We start from the raw sequence: 17971 nt of genomic DNA on the forward strand, positions 1-17971 counted from the left end.
TTGGGGTGAGGAAATGTATCTTATGTTCAAAGTCAGGGGGGAAGGGAGTCTGTTTGGGGAAAGCTTGTATTACTGTTTTTGACTCATGTGAAAACTCAGCAGGACATGTATATGCATTCACAAGTTTTAAAATTCTAACTGTATCTACAGATAATTGTAGAGGGCAAAAAAGAAAGGAACAGAGGGTTCCCTGTGTGCTTGATACAGCATTAAATATAAATAAACACTCAACAGTTTGTGGAAAATCAGCACCATAATTAAATTGACTTAGCTGAAATCTTTAGACTCTGGGAATTGTGAATTTTTATTATAGTTAGATTTTGTTTATTTGCTTGCTGCGCTTTGGCAATAGTCAATCTATTTTTGAAGAGGTATATCCTGCTTTGTATATTTAAGTCGAGCAGTTACTGATGCAAGATTGGTCCTGCCAAGAAGCACCCTGTGCCTGCTCAGCCAACTCTAACAGCGGGGAGGGAGAACACACTCAGCGCAGACTTCTTGGAATAGAGGAGGAAGCATTTGAAGCTGAAGCAGGAATTGGCTTGAGAGACTGAAAGCACAGATATAGGAGTTGGAAGAGGAAATTGACCTTTTGATTTTCACACACTAGGATCAGAAGTTTCTAGTTGTGGTACATGAGGATGGGGAAGAAGGGAATGGGTGAACCTAAGGCTTATGATTGTCTGTGCACATAAGACTATAACCTACTTTAGTGTTACTTAAAAGTGATATGTGACTATAAAAATGCATACATATTTGCTAACCATTTGTTAATATTTACTATATTTATACTAAGTTTCTATTGTGTATATATTTACTTTGCAAAGGAAAAGAAATGGTTTAGTGCTAGGTCTCAATATAGGCACAAGCAGAGTGGGGTATAATTTACCAACTGAAGAAAGCAATAGATAGTATTGTAATTCTACAGAATTCTAGGACAGAGATGCAATGTAATGCTTCCTTGTCCCTTTGTTAGATCCAGGAATATTAGCCTTCGCTGGTTGTAGTTGTGGGTGAGGAAGATTGTTACATCTCCTTCCTTCCTTGTTCAACTCCTGTTCATATGAAATTGCTAGGAATTTTAAATATGATCATGAAAGGGAACCAGTGGACAGGCTCCTTATGCAATCTTACAAAATTGTAAGCTGTCAACAAATCTGATTATTGCAGAAGATTATTATGAGTAATCTTTGGCTGGGAGGTGGAATTGTATCCCGTGTACCTGTGTTTATAGAAATAGTATTAGCTAAAATGTTTTCTGATAGATACATAGATAAGACAGAATGCTCCCAGGTATAAAGGAGGATTCTCTTTGTTGAGACAAAGTAATATGTTTTCCTTAGCTTCTTTGCTGTCTAATCAGTTTACACCGTCTAATATTTTCACAAATAGCCTCCACAAATCCTACTAATTGCCCTGTAGAGTAAATTCAAATAGGAGGTTGTAGTATTGATCCTACCATAATGTGTTGTAAATGTCACATATTAGTCTGTGCATATTAAAGGCTTATTGTAGTCTGAAGTGCAGGTGTCTGAGGTCCAAGTCCACAAAACGAAGTGTATATGTCATGTTTCTTTTTATGTACTTTTGACACTGCGTGGCCTACCTTTCCCAAGGACTCAGTATTGTATCCTAATACAGGTTCAGACATACAGATTTAATAGTAAAAACTGTATTTCAGGTGTTCATTCATATGTCACAAAACATGGTATAGCAAACTAATGGTTTATTTATTTTATTTTGACTGAACGAAATATAATTAAATATTGTTGCATCAACTTTCTGCCTATTTATGCTGTAAAAAGGAAAAGTGCACCCTACATATTCACTGAGGTTTTGACTGTTGTAATACAGTCAGCTGCATGTGAGCAAAATGTTTGCTCTTCTATCTACTGCACATCTACATGAAATATGATTAAATCACACTGGCACTGAAACATGTTAAGTAGTCACAATTTCTCTCTCTCCTACTTATGTAAATATTGTAAAGGGGATGAGTATTTTAAATGTGGAATTTGAATCTTACCTGGCTTTCCTCTTTAATGATTCAATGATAGTGAAATCCCTTCTCCTTTAAACAATTCTGCCAGCATCCTGTCATACCAGAAACTTCTTAAAAGGACATATGTTGAACAGTATCCATCACTCTTTCACCAATTATCCATGACCTTTTATCCTAGCCTCAGGCTATGAGATTATAAAACAAGACCAATTCTGAAATATATTCCCTCTAATATTAGTTTAAGCACCCCCCACACACATTTCTAACAATTTTTCTTTTTTTAAAAATCCACTAAGCTGCTACATCTTTTACCATCGAATTACATTTCTGGAAACCTTAATAGCTGCTGCCCTTTTAGGAGTGTCCTAGTTCAGAAATACTGCAGCTGCGGTGTTACTATGTGCCATCATTTCCCCCTCTTTCTAATTACAGCAAAGTTATAGCTCTGAGGTACATACTATGGCTGTTTAGCCATTACCTGTGGTCTAAACCATTGAGCCACTTGGGCTTGCCAATTGGAAGGTTGGTGGTTTGAATCTGCGCAACGGGGTGAGTTCCCGTTGCTCTGTCCCAGCTCCTGCCAACCTAGCAGTTCGAAAGCACACCAGTGCAAGTAGATAAAGAGGTACCACTGTGGCGGGAAGGTAAACGGCATATATGCAGCATTGCACCCAGCAGGACTTACTTCAAAATAAACAATCATAAAATTGGGTTGTTAGCCCATTTTTAGATTAGCAGTTAATTTCAGAAATATACAACTGTTCCAGTGCCATGGACCTTTATTATTTATACCCTGCCCATCTGGCTGGGTTTCCCTAGCCACTCTGGAAGGCTTACAGCATACAGTGTTCCAGTTCTTATGCAGATCTTCCAGCTAGTAAAAGGCAAAAGATTTATACAATCTGAGGTGAACCCAGAGTATAGATCTTCCAGCTAGTGTGGGCTTTCCAGTTTGTTATAATTCTAGAATTTTGCCTTGGCAATTATCATCATGTATATAAAGGTCCCTTTCATGGTCAGGGGTCAGCAAACTTTTTCAGCAGGGGGCCGGTCCACTGTCCCTCAGACCTTGTGGGGGGCTGGACTATATGTTTTTTTTTGGGGGGGGGGTGAACAAACTCCTATGCCCTACAAATAACCCAGAGATGCATTTTAAATAAAAGGACACATTCTACTCATGTAACAACATGCTGATCCCCGGACTGTCTGCCGGCCGGATTTAGAAGGCGATTGGGCCGGATCCGGCCCCTGGGCCTTAGTTTGCCTACCCACGGTGTATGCAGACCTAGTTTTTGAGCTGGGGTCAATGTGGGGATGCTTTTATAGCTGTAACATATACCTTCCGCATTTCTCATAAATGTGTTGCACTTCAGAAATACTAAACATGTCTTGTTTACATGGTTTTATCTGGTTCCTTAAGTCTTGCTTGCTTTAAAAAATATTAATTCTTCATATCTATTACTATTTATTAAATTTATATATTGCTCTTCATTCAAGGATCACAGAGTGATTTACAACATAAAAACACAAAATACATAACATAATAGCAACAAACCACAACCCATCTGACACATTTAAAAGGCCATAGATTGTTTAATTAGCCAAAGGCCTGATTGAAGAGGAATATTTCCTTCCTTCCTTCCTTCCTAAATATATGTAATGAAGGCAGCAGGTGAGCCTCCCTGGAGAGAGCGTACACAGACATGGAGCCACCACACAAAAGGCCTGTTCTCATGTTGCCACCCCCTGCACTTCTCATGGAGGGGTCACACAATGAAAAGCCTCAGATAATGATCACAGAGCCTTAGTTTGCTCATCTGGGGAGAGGTGATCCTTAATATATTGTGGTCTTGAGCCATTTTAGGCTTTAAGTGGTGCCCTCCTTGTGGAATGCCCTCCCATCAGATGTCAGGGAGATAAAAAATTAGACAACTTTTAGGCAACATATGAAGGCAGGGAAGTTTTTAATGTCTGATTTTATTATTATTTTTTTATTTTGCTGGAAGCCACCCAAAGTGGCTGGGGAAACCCAGGTAAATGGGTGGGGTATAAACAGTAAAAAAAATATTATTATTATTATTATAGCTCAAAACCAGCACTTTGAATTGGACACAGAAACTAACTGGCAGCCAATGCAGTCATGCCAGGATTGGTTTATATGCACAAATAATTTTGCCTCAATGAGCAACCTGGCTAAAGTTTCTAGACCAACTTCAGAGGCAGCCCCACATATAATGCATTGCAGTAATTTAACCTAGGCTTTCCAGAGCATAGAGAACAGAGTTACGATAACCTTTCAACTGATGCTGCTGAGCCACCGGCCAAAGTTGATGGAAGGTACTCTGTGCCATGGAGGCCCAGTTGACAGCAATGGATTCAGAAGTACCCCCAAGCTGCATACCTGCTCCTTCAACGGGAGTATAGCTCCATCAAGAGCAGGCAACCCACCATCCATCTGGTCTAACAGTGCCTCAGTCCTGTCTGGATTCTGCTTTAGTTCATTGTCTCTCATCTAGTCCATTACTAAAATGTAAGCCTATGGTCTTTTGAAACCAAAGCTTTATTTATTTTTTAGAGAGAGATTATTATGTTGTTTTGGATTAAAAATGCTTTGTGCTCAATTAACAGAAAATAGTTCTTTATCACTAACAGGTCTTTTATATGTTTTATATGTTTGAGCCCATTTCAATGCATGTAATTTATAATCATATCCCCCCCCAAAAAAATGTTATTTAGTAATTGCTTTAGTCACAGACGTCCATGAACTGTCCTGAGGCAATATAAAAACCTATATTCAGTAAATTACTTCAATTTCTCATGCTGCTTATTTTGTAATAGTTCTAAAATAAGTAAGAACTAAATTATGTATCTTAGAAGAGTTGGTTGTAAGCACAGTCTTGGGAAGATGTATTTACTTAGCATATGATATAATAATCGTTCTGATGGAGAAAAACATAAAGATATCTTTGTTTTAAATAATAATCACCAGTAATTCATTTCTAATCATTTGACTTTATTTTAATCATTTGGCTTGATAAATACTTTGTAGGAGGTTCCAAGAAATAGCCATTTGGGAACATTTTAGTTCATTTTTTCTTTCTCTCTCTGAAATAAAGATTCAGGCGGTCCTTGTCCCTATGATTCCTATCAATCGGTGACACATAATACTTTTTGTCAATGCCTTAGCATAATAATGCACTGGATTAGCAGCAATACATTGAGACCTAAAGCATACTAGTCTGAGGCACTGTTAATATGTGACTGAACTGCCCAGGTAAGTGGCATTCAACCTGAACTGAAAGGGGGTCTATTTCCCCTAAAATTTCAATTATGTCGTGCTCTAGCAGGTAGATAGCTTGGGGGTGTTCCTTGATTGTCACTGAAAGTATGTCATGTGGCATGAAGCCATTTATCAGTGTAGATTGTAACTCTGCCTGGATAACAGTGGTCTGACTTCAATTATTCATACTGTCAGGGACTGGCTGGACACCGAGGAGTGGAGGCTGGATACTGATGAGTGGACACTGGGAGAGAGGGGTTGGAGACTGACTTGGAAGAAGGGAAGCATGAACTGAGGGAACATGTAACAGCCAGAAGACGAGAGTCAGAGGCAGGAGAAGCTGCAGGATTGGAGAGTGAAGAACAGTTGCAGGAGGAGGGAGAGATAAGTCAGGCTGGTATAGACTCAAGGGCTTCCACACTTCCTCATCCTGCCCCCACCTCTCCTGCTCCACTGTCTCCCAAGACCAGAAGAGGATTGAAGCGAGAGGAGTAGAAGCAGGTTACACACATGCATAGTTTGCGCCGGCTTGCATACAGCTTGGGTAGGGAAGATACATAAGCTGAGGCCAGGGGCAGGGCCTCTCTGTTGTAGCAGCTGCCTCATCGGGTGAACACTAAGAGTAGCTGAGAGACGGAGGGCTGATGGACATGCCTTTCCATAACTTGTAGGTGTACTTTTTACAATACAAAGTTAATTCCTCACTCTGGATATTCCATGCCTGGCAGCACCATGGCACATACCTTAGTAGCATGTCTTGTTCCTTTTTTTTAATGTGTTTTTTTTTTTGTATTATTCTGTATTTTTATACTGTGAACTGCCCTGAGGTCTTCAGATGAAGGGCAGTATACAAATTTAACAGTTAAAGTAAAATAAAAAATGTCAGTTTCAGGAATCATCATCAGATATTTCACTTTTATTTAGCTAGCTCATGTTTCAATTAGACAGAAATAATACAGTGTGTTGTGCGTACTCATCATACTTACAGTATTCAGGTCCTAAATTTCCTGATGATTATTCCATAAAGGTAAAGGGACCCCTGACCATTAGGTCCAGTCGTGGCCGACTCTGGGGTTGCGGTGCTCAACTCGCTTTATTGGCCGAGGGAGCCGGCATATAGCTTCCGGGTCATGTGGCCAGCATGACTAAGCCGCTTCTGGCGCAGCAGAACACCAAAACCAGAGCAGTGCATGGAAATGCCGTTTACCTTCCCGCCAGAGCAGTACGTATTTATCTACTTGCACTGGTGTGCTTTCAAACTGCTAGGTTGGCAGGAGCTGGGACAGAGCAATGGGAGCTCATTCCGTTGCGGGGATTCAAACCACCAACCTTCTGATCGGCAAGCCTAAACGGCTCAGTGGCTTAGACCACAGCGCCACCCTAGGCAGCCCTAATTCTAATTGCCAAAGGTGGCCACCCAACATCCTAGAACAATAAGCAACTTCCAGAACAACATGTGGGCACTACTGTCCAGGAACCCTGGGAACAGAAAATCATTGTAATAATTTACACACACACACACCGGGATCCTGGAGGGCAGTTCTAAGTCTGGGAGATATAAGAGCGATAACGTTCAAGGTGTGCTACCTGAAGGCAGGTCATGGGTGAAATATCCTCTGGAGCACCATCTGCAGACACTCAGGAATCAACCATGTATTGCTTTGGAAAGGTATGCATGGAAGCCGAAGTAGCCACCTTACAAATCTCCAGAATAGGGAAACTCTCCTTGAATGCAACTGAAGTAGCAGCCCTCCTCAGAGAACGAGCTGTGAGACCACCCAGAGGCACTTCTCCAAGTGCATGGAATGCTTGTATAATGGCCTCCTTAAGTCACCCTGAAATAGTGGGAGAGGAAACCCACTGCCTTGGGGATGTCTCCCCAAAAGAAATGAACAGTGCTTCTGGTTTCCAGAAAAAAAGGCCTGTCCAGGTAGAAACTCAAAGCTCTCCTCACATCCGGGGTATGCCACAAACATTCCCAATCAGACTGTAAAGGTAAAGGGACCCCTGACCGTTAGGTCCAGTCACAGATGACTGTGGGGTTGTGGCGCTCATCTCGCTTTACTAGCCAAGGGAGCTGGCATACAGCTTCCAGGTCATGTGGCCAGCATGACTAAGCTGCTTCTGGTGAACCAGAGCAGCGCACGGAAACACTGTTTACCTTCCCACCAGAGCGGTACCTAATTATCTACTTGCACTTTGACGTGCTTTCAAACTGCTGGGTTGGCAGGAGCAGGGACTGAGCAACGGGAGCTCACCCCATTGCGGGGACCTTCTGATCCGCCAACCTTCTGATCGGCAAATCCTAGGCTCTGTGGTTTAACCCACAGCGCCACCTGCGTCCCTAATCAGATTGTAAATTAGGGCAAAAGGATGGCAAAACCACTGTGCCCTATGAAATTAGACCTTTGTCACAAGAAACCCTCAAGAAACCCTGGGAATAGAAATTCACAGTAAGAATTTCCATTTTTCTTTTAAATGCATACTATGGTGCATATGCTAATTATTATGTAAGCTGCTTTTGGCTATATTGTCAGTATTGAGTACCCTGAAGCACAATGCACATTAATTAGAAAGAAGGTAGCATTTTGGCAAATTCTCTTCAGTGAAAGTCATGTTAGGAAAGGATTATATGAACTTATTTTCCTTCCAATGTACTTCTTTTTATTAATAAATTTAGTTCTCTTGCTCTCCATTTTTTCTGTGCATAATCAGTTCCCAAAAATGTTTTTTTAGTGGGACTGATATACATATTGCTAGGAATGTTTTATCCAAAATACTTTAAACTGAAAAAATTATTCCCAACCTCAGACTTTCAATGTACAGTTGACTTACAATGCATGTGCATTTAACTTGAGTGAATTCAGCTTTTTTGCTCAAGTCTTCCAAGCAGTAAAACACATAGATGATTTGATTGTTGACAGTTTAATCTGTCAGTGAAACAAAGCCTCAATCTCACATGGGATTACAGACATTTTGAGATCTTATCAGTTAATGTTTGATCCGCTCAAGAGACAGCAGTGGGAAGTTCCCAATCGCCACATTTCTCACCAAAAAAACCAGCAGCAGCAAATGAGCCCATGCAATCAACCTCTGAAGGTGAACCACAGACAACCACTTTGACTGCAGCTGGCTATTGGTGATCCTAAATTGTCCTTCTCTCCTCTCCTGTCCTCCTCTCCTCTCCTGAAACAACATCAAGATCAAAAGAGCAAAACAATTGTCATGCACCTGTAAGTGCTGTGCTGTATGGCCATTTCCTGGTTTTTAAAGGATTGTCTTGACCATATACAGTGGTACCTCGGGTTACAGATGCTTCAGGTTACAGACTGTTACAGACTCTGCTAACCTAGAAATAGTACCTTGGGTTCAGAACTTTGCTTCAGGATGAGAACAGAAATCGTGCGGCAGCGGGAGACCCCATTAGCTAAAGTGGTACCTCATGTTAAGAAGTGTTTCAAGTTAAGAATGGACATCCGGAACGAATTTAATTCTTAACCAGAGGTACCACTGTACTATTTTTGCTTTACACACTATCCTTGGAACATACCTCCAACATTAGTTGTAAGTTGACTGTAGTTATTTTGTGCTTGACAAAGAGAACTGTGTGACTAGGGGCAGAATTCAACAGGATTCCTAAGTTCCTCTGAGCATCATTTACAAAATGACTATCTGGAAGTGGAGAATGCTGCAGCCTTACATCAGAGTAAGTTATTATGATTATTATTACTAAGTCCTAGTTAAAATTAAGATAGCTAGCTAACTGATTGCTTCTATAGTATAGTTCAGTCTTCATCATTGCTACACCGCACACTTAGAAGTAGGCATCACTGAACATAGTGAAATTGACATCTAAGTTCACATACATATGATTCTGTGTTGTGTGCTGTGTTTGGTTCCTGTGGGTAAGAGAATATAAGGCTAGCTCCATTCACTAGATGGCTTATTTGCTTCTTGATCTATGTAGTTGTCTGTCTGTTGTTGGGAGACAATGAATCTCAAATGTCCAGTTTTCAAAATTTTAACATTTGTATCTTTGTGAAGCAACATATGATGAAAATGTAATGTTCACATTGAGAAACACTGTAGTAGCAGACTAGCACATTAAAATTATGCAGATGTGAATGTTCAGCAAACCACTTGCTCTTGAGAGATGGTTCCTTGCTTAGCTCAGTTGTACATTCTCTCTCTCAATTACACACACACACACACACACACCACAACACACACACCACAACACACCACACCACATACACTTAACATTGTTGAATTCAGAAAAAAAACAACTAGGAAAGAGAAGGAAATTGGTTAAAGAACTGCATGAATGTCAGAAGTGCATTAAAAATACACAGCAGGAGGCCTGAGAGCATTTTCCAAATTATAAGGAGGATTGATAACATGAAGACGGTTACTCTCTTCTTCACAGATGAGATTTTTTAAAAAAGTGAAATGCTACAATTTGCAACAATAGTAGGTAAGTAATCAGGCAAAGTGCATTATAGAGAGAAGAATAAAACCAAGCAACTCTATAACAGTTGCAAGCAAGTGTAAAATTTTAAATAGGCTTAGCTGTTAGTTGCCATCAACTTCTTCAGCAAGATTTATCACCCAGTCCTCTGCCAGTCAGGGCATACAGTACTGAACTAGATGAAGCAATGGCCTGATTCCATATAAGACAGCTACATTTGTTCAAGTGAGGAGAGCCTTAGGCTTCCAATTTGGGATTATGCTGCCTGATTCACATATATAATTTTACATGAAATCAACTGATAGAACTTGTTTTTATGTTATGTAACAGAGATTTATCAAAGTCTTCTTTGGTGGGTTTTTATTTATTTATTCACACATTCAATATCCCCCCCCCCCATTTGAAGCAGAAGTTTTGAAGACATTTCACCTAATTGTTATTTCAATGCTTTTGGTGTGGTCATAGGCATTAGATCTTTAGTATCATATTTATTGACATAATAGTGTGCTGGTCACTCACCCATCATTGTCCTATAGTCCCCATTTTGCATGACAGTGTGAACAGTTTTATAGATAGATGTTTATCATATGGGAAGCTACTTGTGCTGCTCCATTTCTATTATTGTGTGTTTGAACTCCTGTGTGTGTGACATTGTAAGGATCTCAAGCCCTCAGTCAGCTCAACAGGAAATAATCTGACCATGATAAGGGACTGATGTCAATATCCCCCACTTTCAGATCACCCTCTTCCTGCCCAGCTGAGAAACCAAGGTCCCAAGTGTGGGCCTGCCACGTGTGTTGGGCTGGTGACATGTTGGGACAGCCCCATGGTTGTCATGGCAGCATGAAGTCCTGGGCCATTGCAGAGCCTTGGCATGTATGTTAAGTTAAAGTCCCCTTTAGGAGTGCTTGGGAATGTACTGGGAGCCAACATAGGTCTTTTAGGAGTGGTGTTATATGGCTCTGGCAGCTGCTCCCAGTCACCAGTCTGGCAGCTGTGTTTTGGATTAATTGTAGTTTTCAGAGTCACCTTCAAACATAGCCCCACATAGAGCGCATTGCAGTAGTCCAAGTGGGACATAACCTGAGCATGTACCACTCTGGTGAGACAGTGTGCAGGCAGGTAGAGTCTCAGCTGACGCACTAGATGGAGCTGGTAGACAGCCACCCTGGACCCAGAAATAACCTGTGCCTCCATGGACAGCCATGAGTTCAAGATGACCCCAAGTCTCCACACCCAAGCACAGTTGCCCATTCAGGACCAGGGAGTCCACCACAGCTGCCCACCCCCTGTCCCCCAAAAACAGTACTTCTGTCTTGTTGGGACCAGCTCCACCCTACTCACCCATTCAGGTCTCAGTGATACAGAACAGATATAGACTAGTGATACAGACTGTGAGAATAGGATTCTAGACTGGTTATGTTTTGTCCTGATCCATCAGGGCTCTTAATAACTTATGTTCATGTTCAAAATGCACATAATTTCCTCTTAAGTCTTCCAGACTTACCTTAAGTGGGCTACAGATGGGAACTAGATGAACCAAAAAGTCATACTAGCAGTTTTCCTCCATGTGTTATTTGAAAAATATACTTACGAATAACACAAAAAACAAATTGCAAAAATGTTGCTTCAACCTCCTGGCTTGTGAAACTTTCAGCGATTCCTGTTTCTGGAGTGACTCTTCCCCTAGCCAAACTGAGAGATCTGGGGTGTTATTTTCACAGCAACTATACTTGCTTTGTTTCACTGCAGCGTTTGGTATCTGTCTTAGTTCTCATTTTTATTGATTTCATTCAACCTTTCCCTTCCTTGATGGTTATTATGCTGCTGATCATCAGTGTCCAGCACCTAACCCTTAAAAGTTTTTTAAGTTTGTTTCCCTCTCCTGAAATGCTGTGTTTTATAGGCTTGCCATATGGAGAGTTCTATATAAAATAAAATGTGGTACAATACTTCTCATTCATTAAATAGCTTTCAAATAATTTATCATTCATGGAGAACATAAAACTATCACTTAGCTAGATACATAAAAGATGCATAAAAGCAATAATAGTGAAGATTTCTTAAATTTAACAATATTGAGTTTTATTAGTCTAATCAAACTTGATATACATGTGTGCATTTGGTACACTAGATTGCTGGCATGGCATTTATTGGCTGGAAGCAATTCATTTTTAATTCATGAGAGGCTATTTGAACATTGTGAAGTGTGCTTTTGTGTTACACATTTTTTACACAATTAAGAGATACCCCTTAACCTACACATTTTTGTCAAAGAAAAAGCAGAAGGGAAAACATAGTTTGTTGCACTATTATGCTTACAAGGCAATGGAACTGCACATAGCTGGAATTCCAGCAAAAGGCCGAAGGCCAACCATCTTTTATTAGAAACATGAATACTAATGTTAACATGATGATTTTGTTATACCAGAGGAACATTTATATTATGCCATATATATTGTTCAATGATGAAGGACAACAGAAGTGAGAAACCGTGTATTCTGCAGAGTACTCAACATTCCTATGCATTCAGTCATTCTCATTATGTACTGGAAGTTCAAGGTTAGATCTTTCTTATAGTTAGCATGCATTGTACTATTGAATACCAAATGTGTTATGTTATAGAAATCAAAACAGTTTTGTGTCCTTCTGCATCTTATGCTTTCAAACAAAATGCAGCTGTGTTTGAATCAGAGGCCTGGAATGTATCATAACCAAGCAGGGTTAGTGTTAAGGGTCAGTACAACCAGCTACTTGCTGAGGACCATGCTTCAAGAAGGGGGTCCCTTCTGGGCCTCCTGCTGTTGCTGCTCGATGCAAAACTGCAGATATTGTCAGTAGAAAGGGACAAATATAATATTAAATCCTAACCTCATATATACATTGATGGAATCTGGAACTGGTGGTTACCGACGAGAAAAATACATTTTGTGATCATAGCAGCAAACTAACTGTATGAAAAAGGCAAAGTCAATGTTCAAGATCATTAGGAAAGGGATTGAAAAGTCTAAAATTATGCATGTTGTGTACAAAGTGGGTAGAGAAAAGTAACTCTGCTCTCATTTTTATTTATTTATTTATAAGGGTGTTTATGAACTGCCAGCTCATAAAAAGAATATGTGGACAGTGTAGAATAAAATAATTAAAATTATAAAAGCGTAAAACACAGAAAAAATATCAATAATATTAGAACTAGGATCATCCAATGAAGCTGAAGGTCCAGGGCAAACCAAATGAAGAACTTCTTCCTACAGCACGTAGTTACTGCTACCACAGTGTGGCAGGTAAATTTGTTACCGCAAGATCTAGCCATGCCCAGCAACTTGAATGACTTTAGAAGGGAATTATACAAATTCAGGAAGAGTTAGGCTGTTAATGACTAATAGTCATGATGACTAGTACTTACTACCTTCAGTAACAGAGGCAATATGCTCTAAGCATCAGCTGCTGTTGATGATGAATAGGAGGGAGATATTGCACTCATGTTCTGCTTATGGATTTAGCAACTATAAACACAGAATGTCTAGGTGGACCTTTGGCCTGATCCAGCAGGGCTTTTCTTATTATTAAGGTAGGTGAATGGGCAGCAGTGAAGAAACAGACTGGTTCAGGAAGAGCATCTTGCCCAAGTGTTCCTTTAAAATCTCGAGTTGTCACAAAAATGAAGCTGTCAAAGCTGCATTTCAATTATACTGCTTCAAAAATCATTAGATGAACATAAGACTCCACAGACACATAACTGAAAATCCACTTTTTTCATCTGCTCACCTCATCAGTTGTGACTAATTCACCTGAATGAAGTCTTCCAACCCATTGGAGGCTTTATAAACCTATTTATAGTTTCTATCCCTCCTTGGACCTGCATAAACACAGAAATTGCCAAACACATAGTAGTCCAAAATGAATCACAAGATGTGAAGACCAGGGTGAGATTCATATGGCTATTTGTAAAAGATGTATGTGGTGCAGAACAGATAGAAGAGGGTTTAACTATTATCATCTTTGGATATGTGATCTTCTGTTTCTGATATGCTCTGATATGCTCTAAAGAAATTAGGAGATGGCCATTCTCCAATTCCTATCTCACCTCATTTTTCAAAAGTCTCTCTGGTGATGGTATGTTGTAGTCTTGACAGTTTTGTGCAGTAAGTGTCAGAGCATGCAGAACTGCGCCAAGCCTGCACTTGCTTTGTCATATTTTCCATTTATCATAATCCAGCCAACATTTCCAGGGACAACATTCTGGGAACCTTTCTTTTTTTCAGGAGGGGCACTGGATACTCTTTTTTCTTTAAAAAATGTGTGTGTGTAAATGTAGCACTTCTTTTCATTAGGTTAGAACTTAAATTCAGATTCTGCTACCTCCGCTATACTTTTCACATTTTTCAGCAATAAACATTAAACTCTGCAGGTCCAGAATCACCTCTGCATGATGTGGTATATGACTTCACTGAATGAGATTTCACTACAAATTTACTACATATTTCTTTTCCTGGAATTTTAAGTGTGACCCTCAAATTGCCAAAGCAAAATAATAAAGGACATCTAGTTGTTGTTAGGGTCATTATTTGAATGTATAATTAGGTAAGCCTGTCATAGCTCCAGGAGTTTTAAGCAACCATTGTTTAATTAATAACCTGACTTCCCCCTTCCCCCTACCACACACATACACACCACCTGCAAAATCTCTTCTAAGATTTTTCTTTTATAACAGAGGTTCTGAATAACTAAACCAAAAATAGTATTTTAAGAAGCATTAGCTCTTCCTTTAAGTTATAAACCAATCCAGAAGTGATTTTCTAGTAAATGAAGCTTGATTGCAGTGCTAATGTTATTTCCGTGCAGATTTTCATATTGTTCAGATGCAAGCATCCATTACTGATAACAAATGGTGTTCAGAAGTCAAAAGATTGCTGTGTCTGCATCCATCTAGCTCTGTGAGGAGCACCAATGTGAAATTAATATTTTAGGCTTATATTTGCTTTCATACAACATGTATTTACAAGCTAACACTGTCTTGTTGCCATCCTGAAATGATGCATGTGAGTTTCTTTAAAGACAGACTCAAGGCTTTCACCTTGAATTTTTCTGAAGCTGTTTGGTCATCATCACAATTAAGCCTTCTAACTTCCTTTCTTTGGTTATATAGCAGTGCAGACATTAATGCTTTTCAACAACTGAATTTCTTTTCAGATAGAGATAGGTATAAAGACAAGACAGATTCTACAGAATCCTTATTTCCGTATACTCCCTTCCCTGTTTGGGTGGCAGTAATGCTGCAGAAAATTACAAATAGCGCTCACTTTCTCTCTCTCTCTATATATATATATATTGCTTGCAGTGCTTATGACTTTCTTAATGTTTATAGTTGAATTTACTAACACAGTAGTACCTGCATAAATTTGGGGATCCCTTAAGGCCCAGGGATTTATCAGTGAGTTCATTCATAATAATTAAGAAAATTAGACAAATTCATAGAGGAAAAAGCAATAAAAAACTACTAGCCTTGATGGATATGTTCTACTTTTACTGTCAGAGACAATATTCCTCTGAATACCATTGCTGGAAATTACAGCTGGAGAGAATGCTGTTGGACTTAGGCCCTTCCCATAGGTTTCTGGTTGGTCACTGTAAGAACAGGATGATGGGCTAGATTGGCAGTTGATCCTGCAGGTGGTTCTTATCTTTATGACTGCTCTGAAAAAATAACAATTTATTCTCCCATTAACTCTATCATAAATTACTTCCATTTGTACAATCTCCTCTTTAGAAAGAAACCACTTGTAGTCGTCTTCTTTTGGGGTGGGGTGGAATAAGTCTTATTCCTTTGCAGTAATGTTATATGAAGCATTCCATCTTTAAGAATACTGCTCAGGTCTTCATTGGATTAAAGCCAGTGGGCAGTATTTATATTCTCCCCCCCCCAATGTATTTTATTGATTAAATAAATTGATTAAATTGATTAAATACAAAGATGACAAAACAACAGCATTCATATGCCATTCATAATACATATTCAATAAACTTACCTATGCAGTGTTAATTTATGTACCCTCTTGATAAGTTTTCCTGTGAGGAATGTGGAGTAAAATGATTTTGGGTCTCATTCATAAGAGAAAAGAAAAGAAGCCATGTCTCACCCATAGTGCCTTCTGTTACCCTTCAGTGGTGGGTAAGAGCATCACCCCGAACTTTATTTAGCCAGACTTCTTTGGGATTTTAATATATTGCTTCCAATACTGAGCTATGGATCCTGCTGGCTGCTGATGAAAGAGAGAACACTAAATCTTTGCATTTGAGGCTATTGCCTAGGTTCAAATCCAGTGATAATAGAGTAAGAGCCGGGTTGGGTGAAAGGGACTATCTTGTGATGAAAGGGACTATAGTCTTGTGAAAGAGACTATATCTTGTAATGTGTAATACTTTTTCCCAAAAGGAGTATGCCAGTGTGCAGCCCTACCAGGTGTGGAAATATGTACCAATCTCTCCACAGCGTTTCTAGCATAGAGGGGAGACACTGGTGCTTATTTTAGTGAAACATAATGGGGTCCAATGCCAGCCAAAAAGAATTTTGAGAGAAGCCTCCTGCGAGTGGACTGAGATTGTTTGTAAGGATGTGTTGTGCCAAATTGATTCCTGTCAGAAGGCCTAAACTAAAATATGGCTGGAAAGACCAGAAGACTGGTGGGACTACCGAAGGAAGAAAGCCATGGGAAATGTTTGAAGCTTTGTTCTAGAAGCTGTTCTTCCAAACAAAAACATGGGAAGCAGATGCATTTAAGAAGTGCATCTGTGTCCACCAAAGGCACATCATGTACTGGTGACTCTAAATACAGGTGTGCTGTTAAAAGAAATAAGGAGCCAGTCTTGACTTTTAGTTTTTTACCATTAATATTATTAAGGTTCATATAACCCTAGAAGTTCTGCTTTTCAACTTTTGTGAATGGGCTTAGCTTTAAGCATTCTAATTGCTAGAATAAGCTGTGTTGTGCCATGCTTGAAGAAAGAGGTTGAAACTAATTAGTGCTTAGCATTATAGAACAAGAAAAAATTAAATCAGACACTGTCAATATTAAACACAGACTGCTGTGAAGATACTTTCTTTAGTTATGGAGATTTCTGAATGATGGACAAGCTGAACCAAAATTCATAATCTTATTAGTATTCTCCTATACCCATCTAATAAGCTTATCAGGTTGCTTCTTCACATCTTGTGATATTACCTTCTTCCTATAGCTAATGTACTCTAATTTCTATAATGTACTCTAACTTCTCATTGATTGTCTTGTTTGCCAAATTTGTGTACGTGCTCTTATAACTTTAATTAATTCGTTATCCTCTAGAAAACTTCAAATTACAACTTTGTCCTACAAAATATTAATCCACAGATATCAACATACTTTACAGTCTTTGGAGAATGATGTTGAAGTTCAGGACTACAAGAAAATGATACACTTTTAGTTTCTGTTATTAATCATTTTATAGCATTTTTCAGCATGCAAATTTCTTTATAATCTCATATATCCACAAACCATCCTGCAAAGTGAGTTAGAATGAGAGATTGTGACTTGACAAAGGAAATCCAGAATGAGGAGACATTTGAATATAGGTCAGCTCTATTGTAAATGAACTGTACCGATGTGTTTGCTGATCCTCACTGCCCCGTTCTGCTTCATAATTCTTACTAAAATGTTACATGGCCCCATATCTAATGCTTCAAACAGGTAACAAAGCTAATACTATCCTCTGCTGAAATCAACACATACAATTGAATTTGACTTATTCTCCTTTAAATATAACTAAAATTGGTGACCATCACCACATCTTGTGGTAGTCATTGAAATTATAATCTTCTATTTCTTATCTCAGTGTTCTGCTTTCATTTATAAACATACATGCATATTTTTGAAATTTAAACTATCTTTTTTGGGAGGAGCACAAATTAATGGTAAGAATACATGCTTTTTATATATAAGGTCCCAGGTTAAATCTGTGGCATCTTCAATTAAACCAAGATGCCCCCTTTTCAGGAAAAAAACAAAAAACCTTGGCACCCCCCTGAGTAACATACTCAGTGCACTTATTCCTGCTGATGCATGCTGGACTTCCCAACAATGCATGACACACTCGCCTGCCAACACTTGCTTGTTAAGACCTGTTGGTAGACTTGACCACTTTGTTATATTGCATTTTGTGTGTTTATTTGGAAAATAAAGCAATC

The 17971-nt window shown here is 39.2% G+C and overlaps 1 protein-coding gene across 9 annotated transcripts in view; it reads left to right on the top strand.

Moving 5' to 3' along the window:
- The window catches only part of DIAPH2 (diaphanous related formin 2), a 334636-nt gene that overhangs the window by 250356 nt on the left and 66309 nt on the right, over positions 1 to 17971 (top strand). For 6 of the 9 annotated variants that reach the window (XM_083595826.1, XM_083595827.1, XM_083595828.1 and 3 more), the window contains one exon: positions 397 to 1778. The exons of the other annotated variants lie outside the window; for them this stretch is intronic. In XM_083595826.1, coding sequence (XP_083451952.1) covers positions 397 to 554 — 158 coding nt within the window. In that variant the 3' untranslated portion in view covers positions 555 to 1778. Of the gene's footprint in view, positions 1 to 396; positions 1779 to 17971 lie in introns of those variants that run through there. 9 annotated transcript variants of the gene reach the window in all.

The sequence above is a fragment of the Podarcis filfolensis genome (assembly GCF_964270895.1).
Source record: "Podarcis filfolensis genome assembly, chromosome: Z".
NCBI classification, from domain to species: Eukaryota; Metazoa; Chordata; class Lepidosauria; order Squamata; family Lacertidae; genus Podarcis; species Podarcis filfolensis.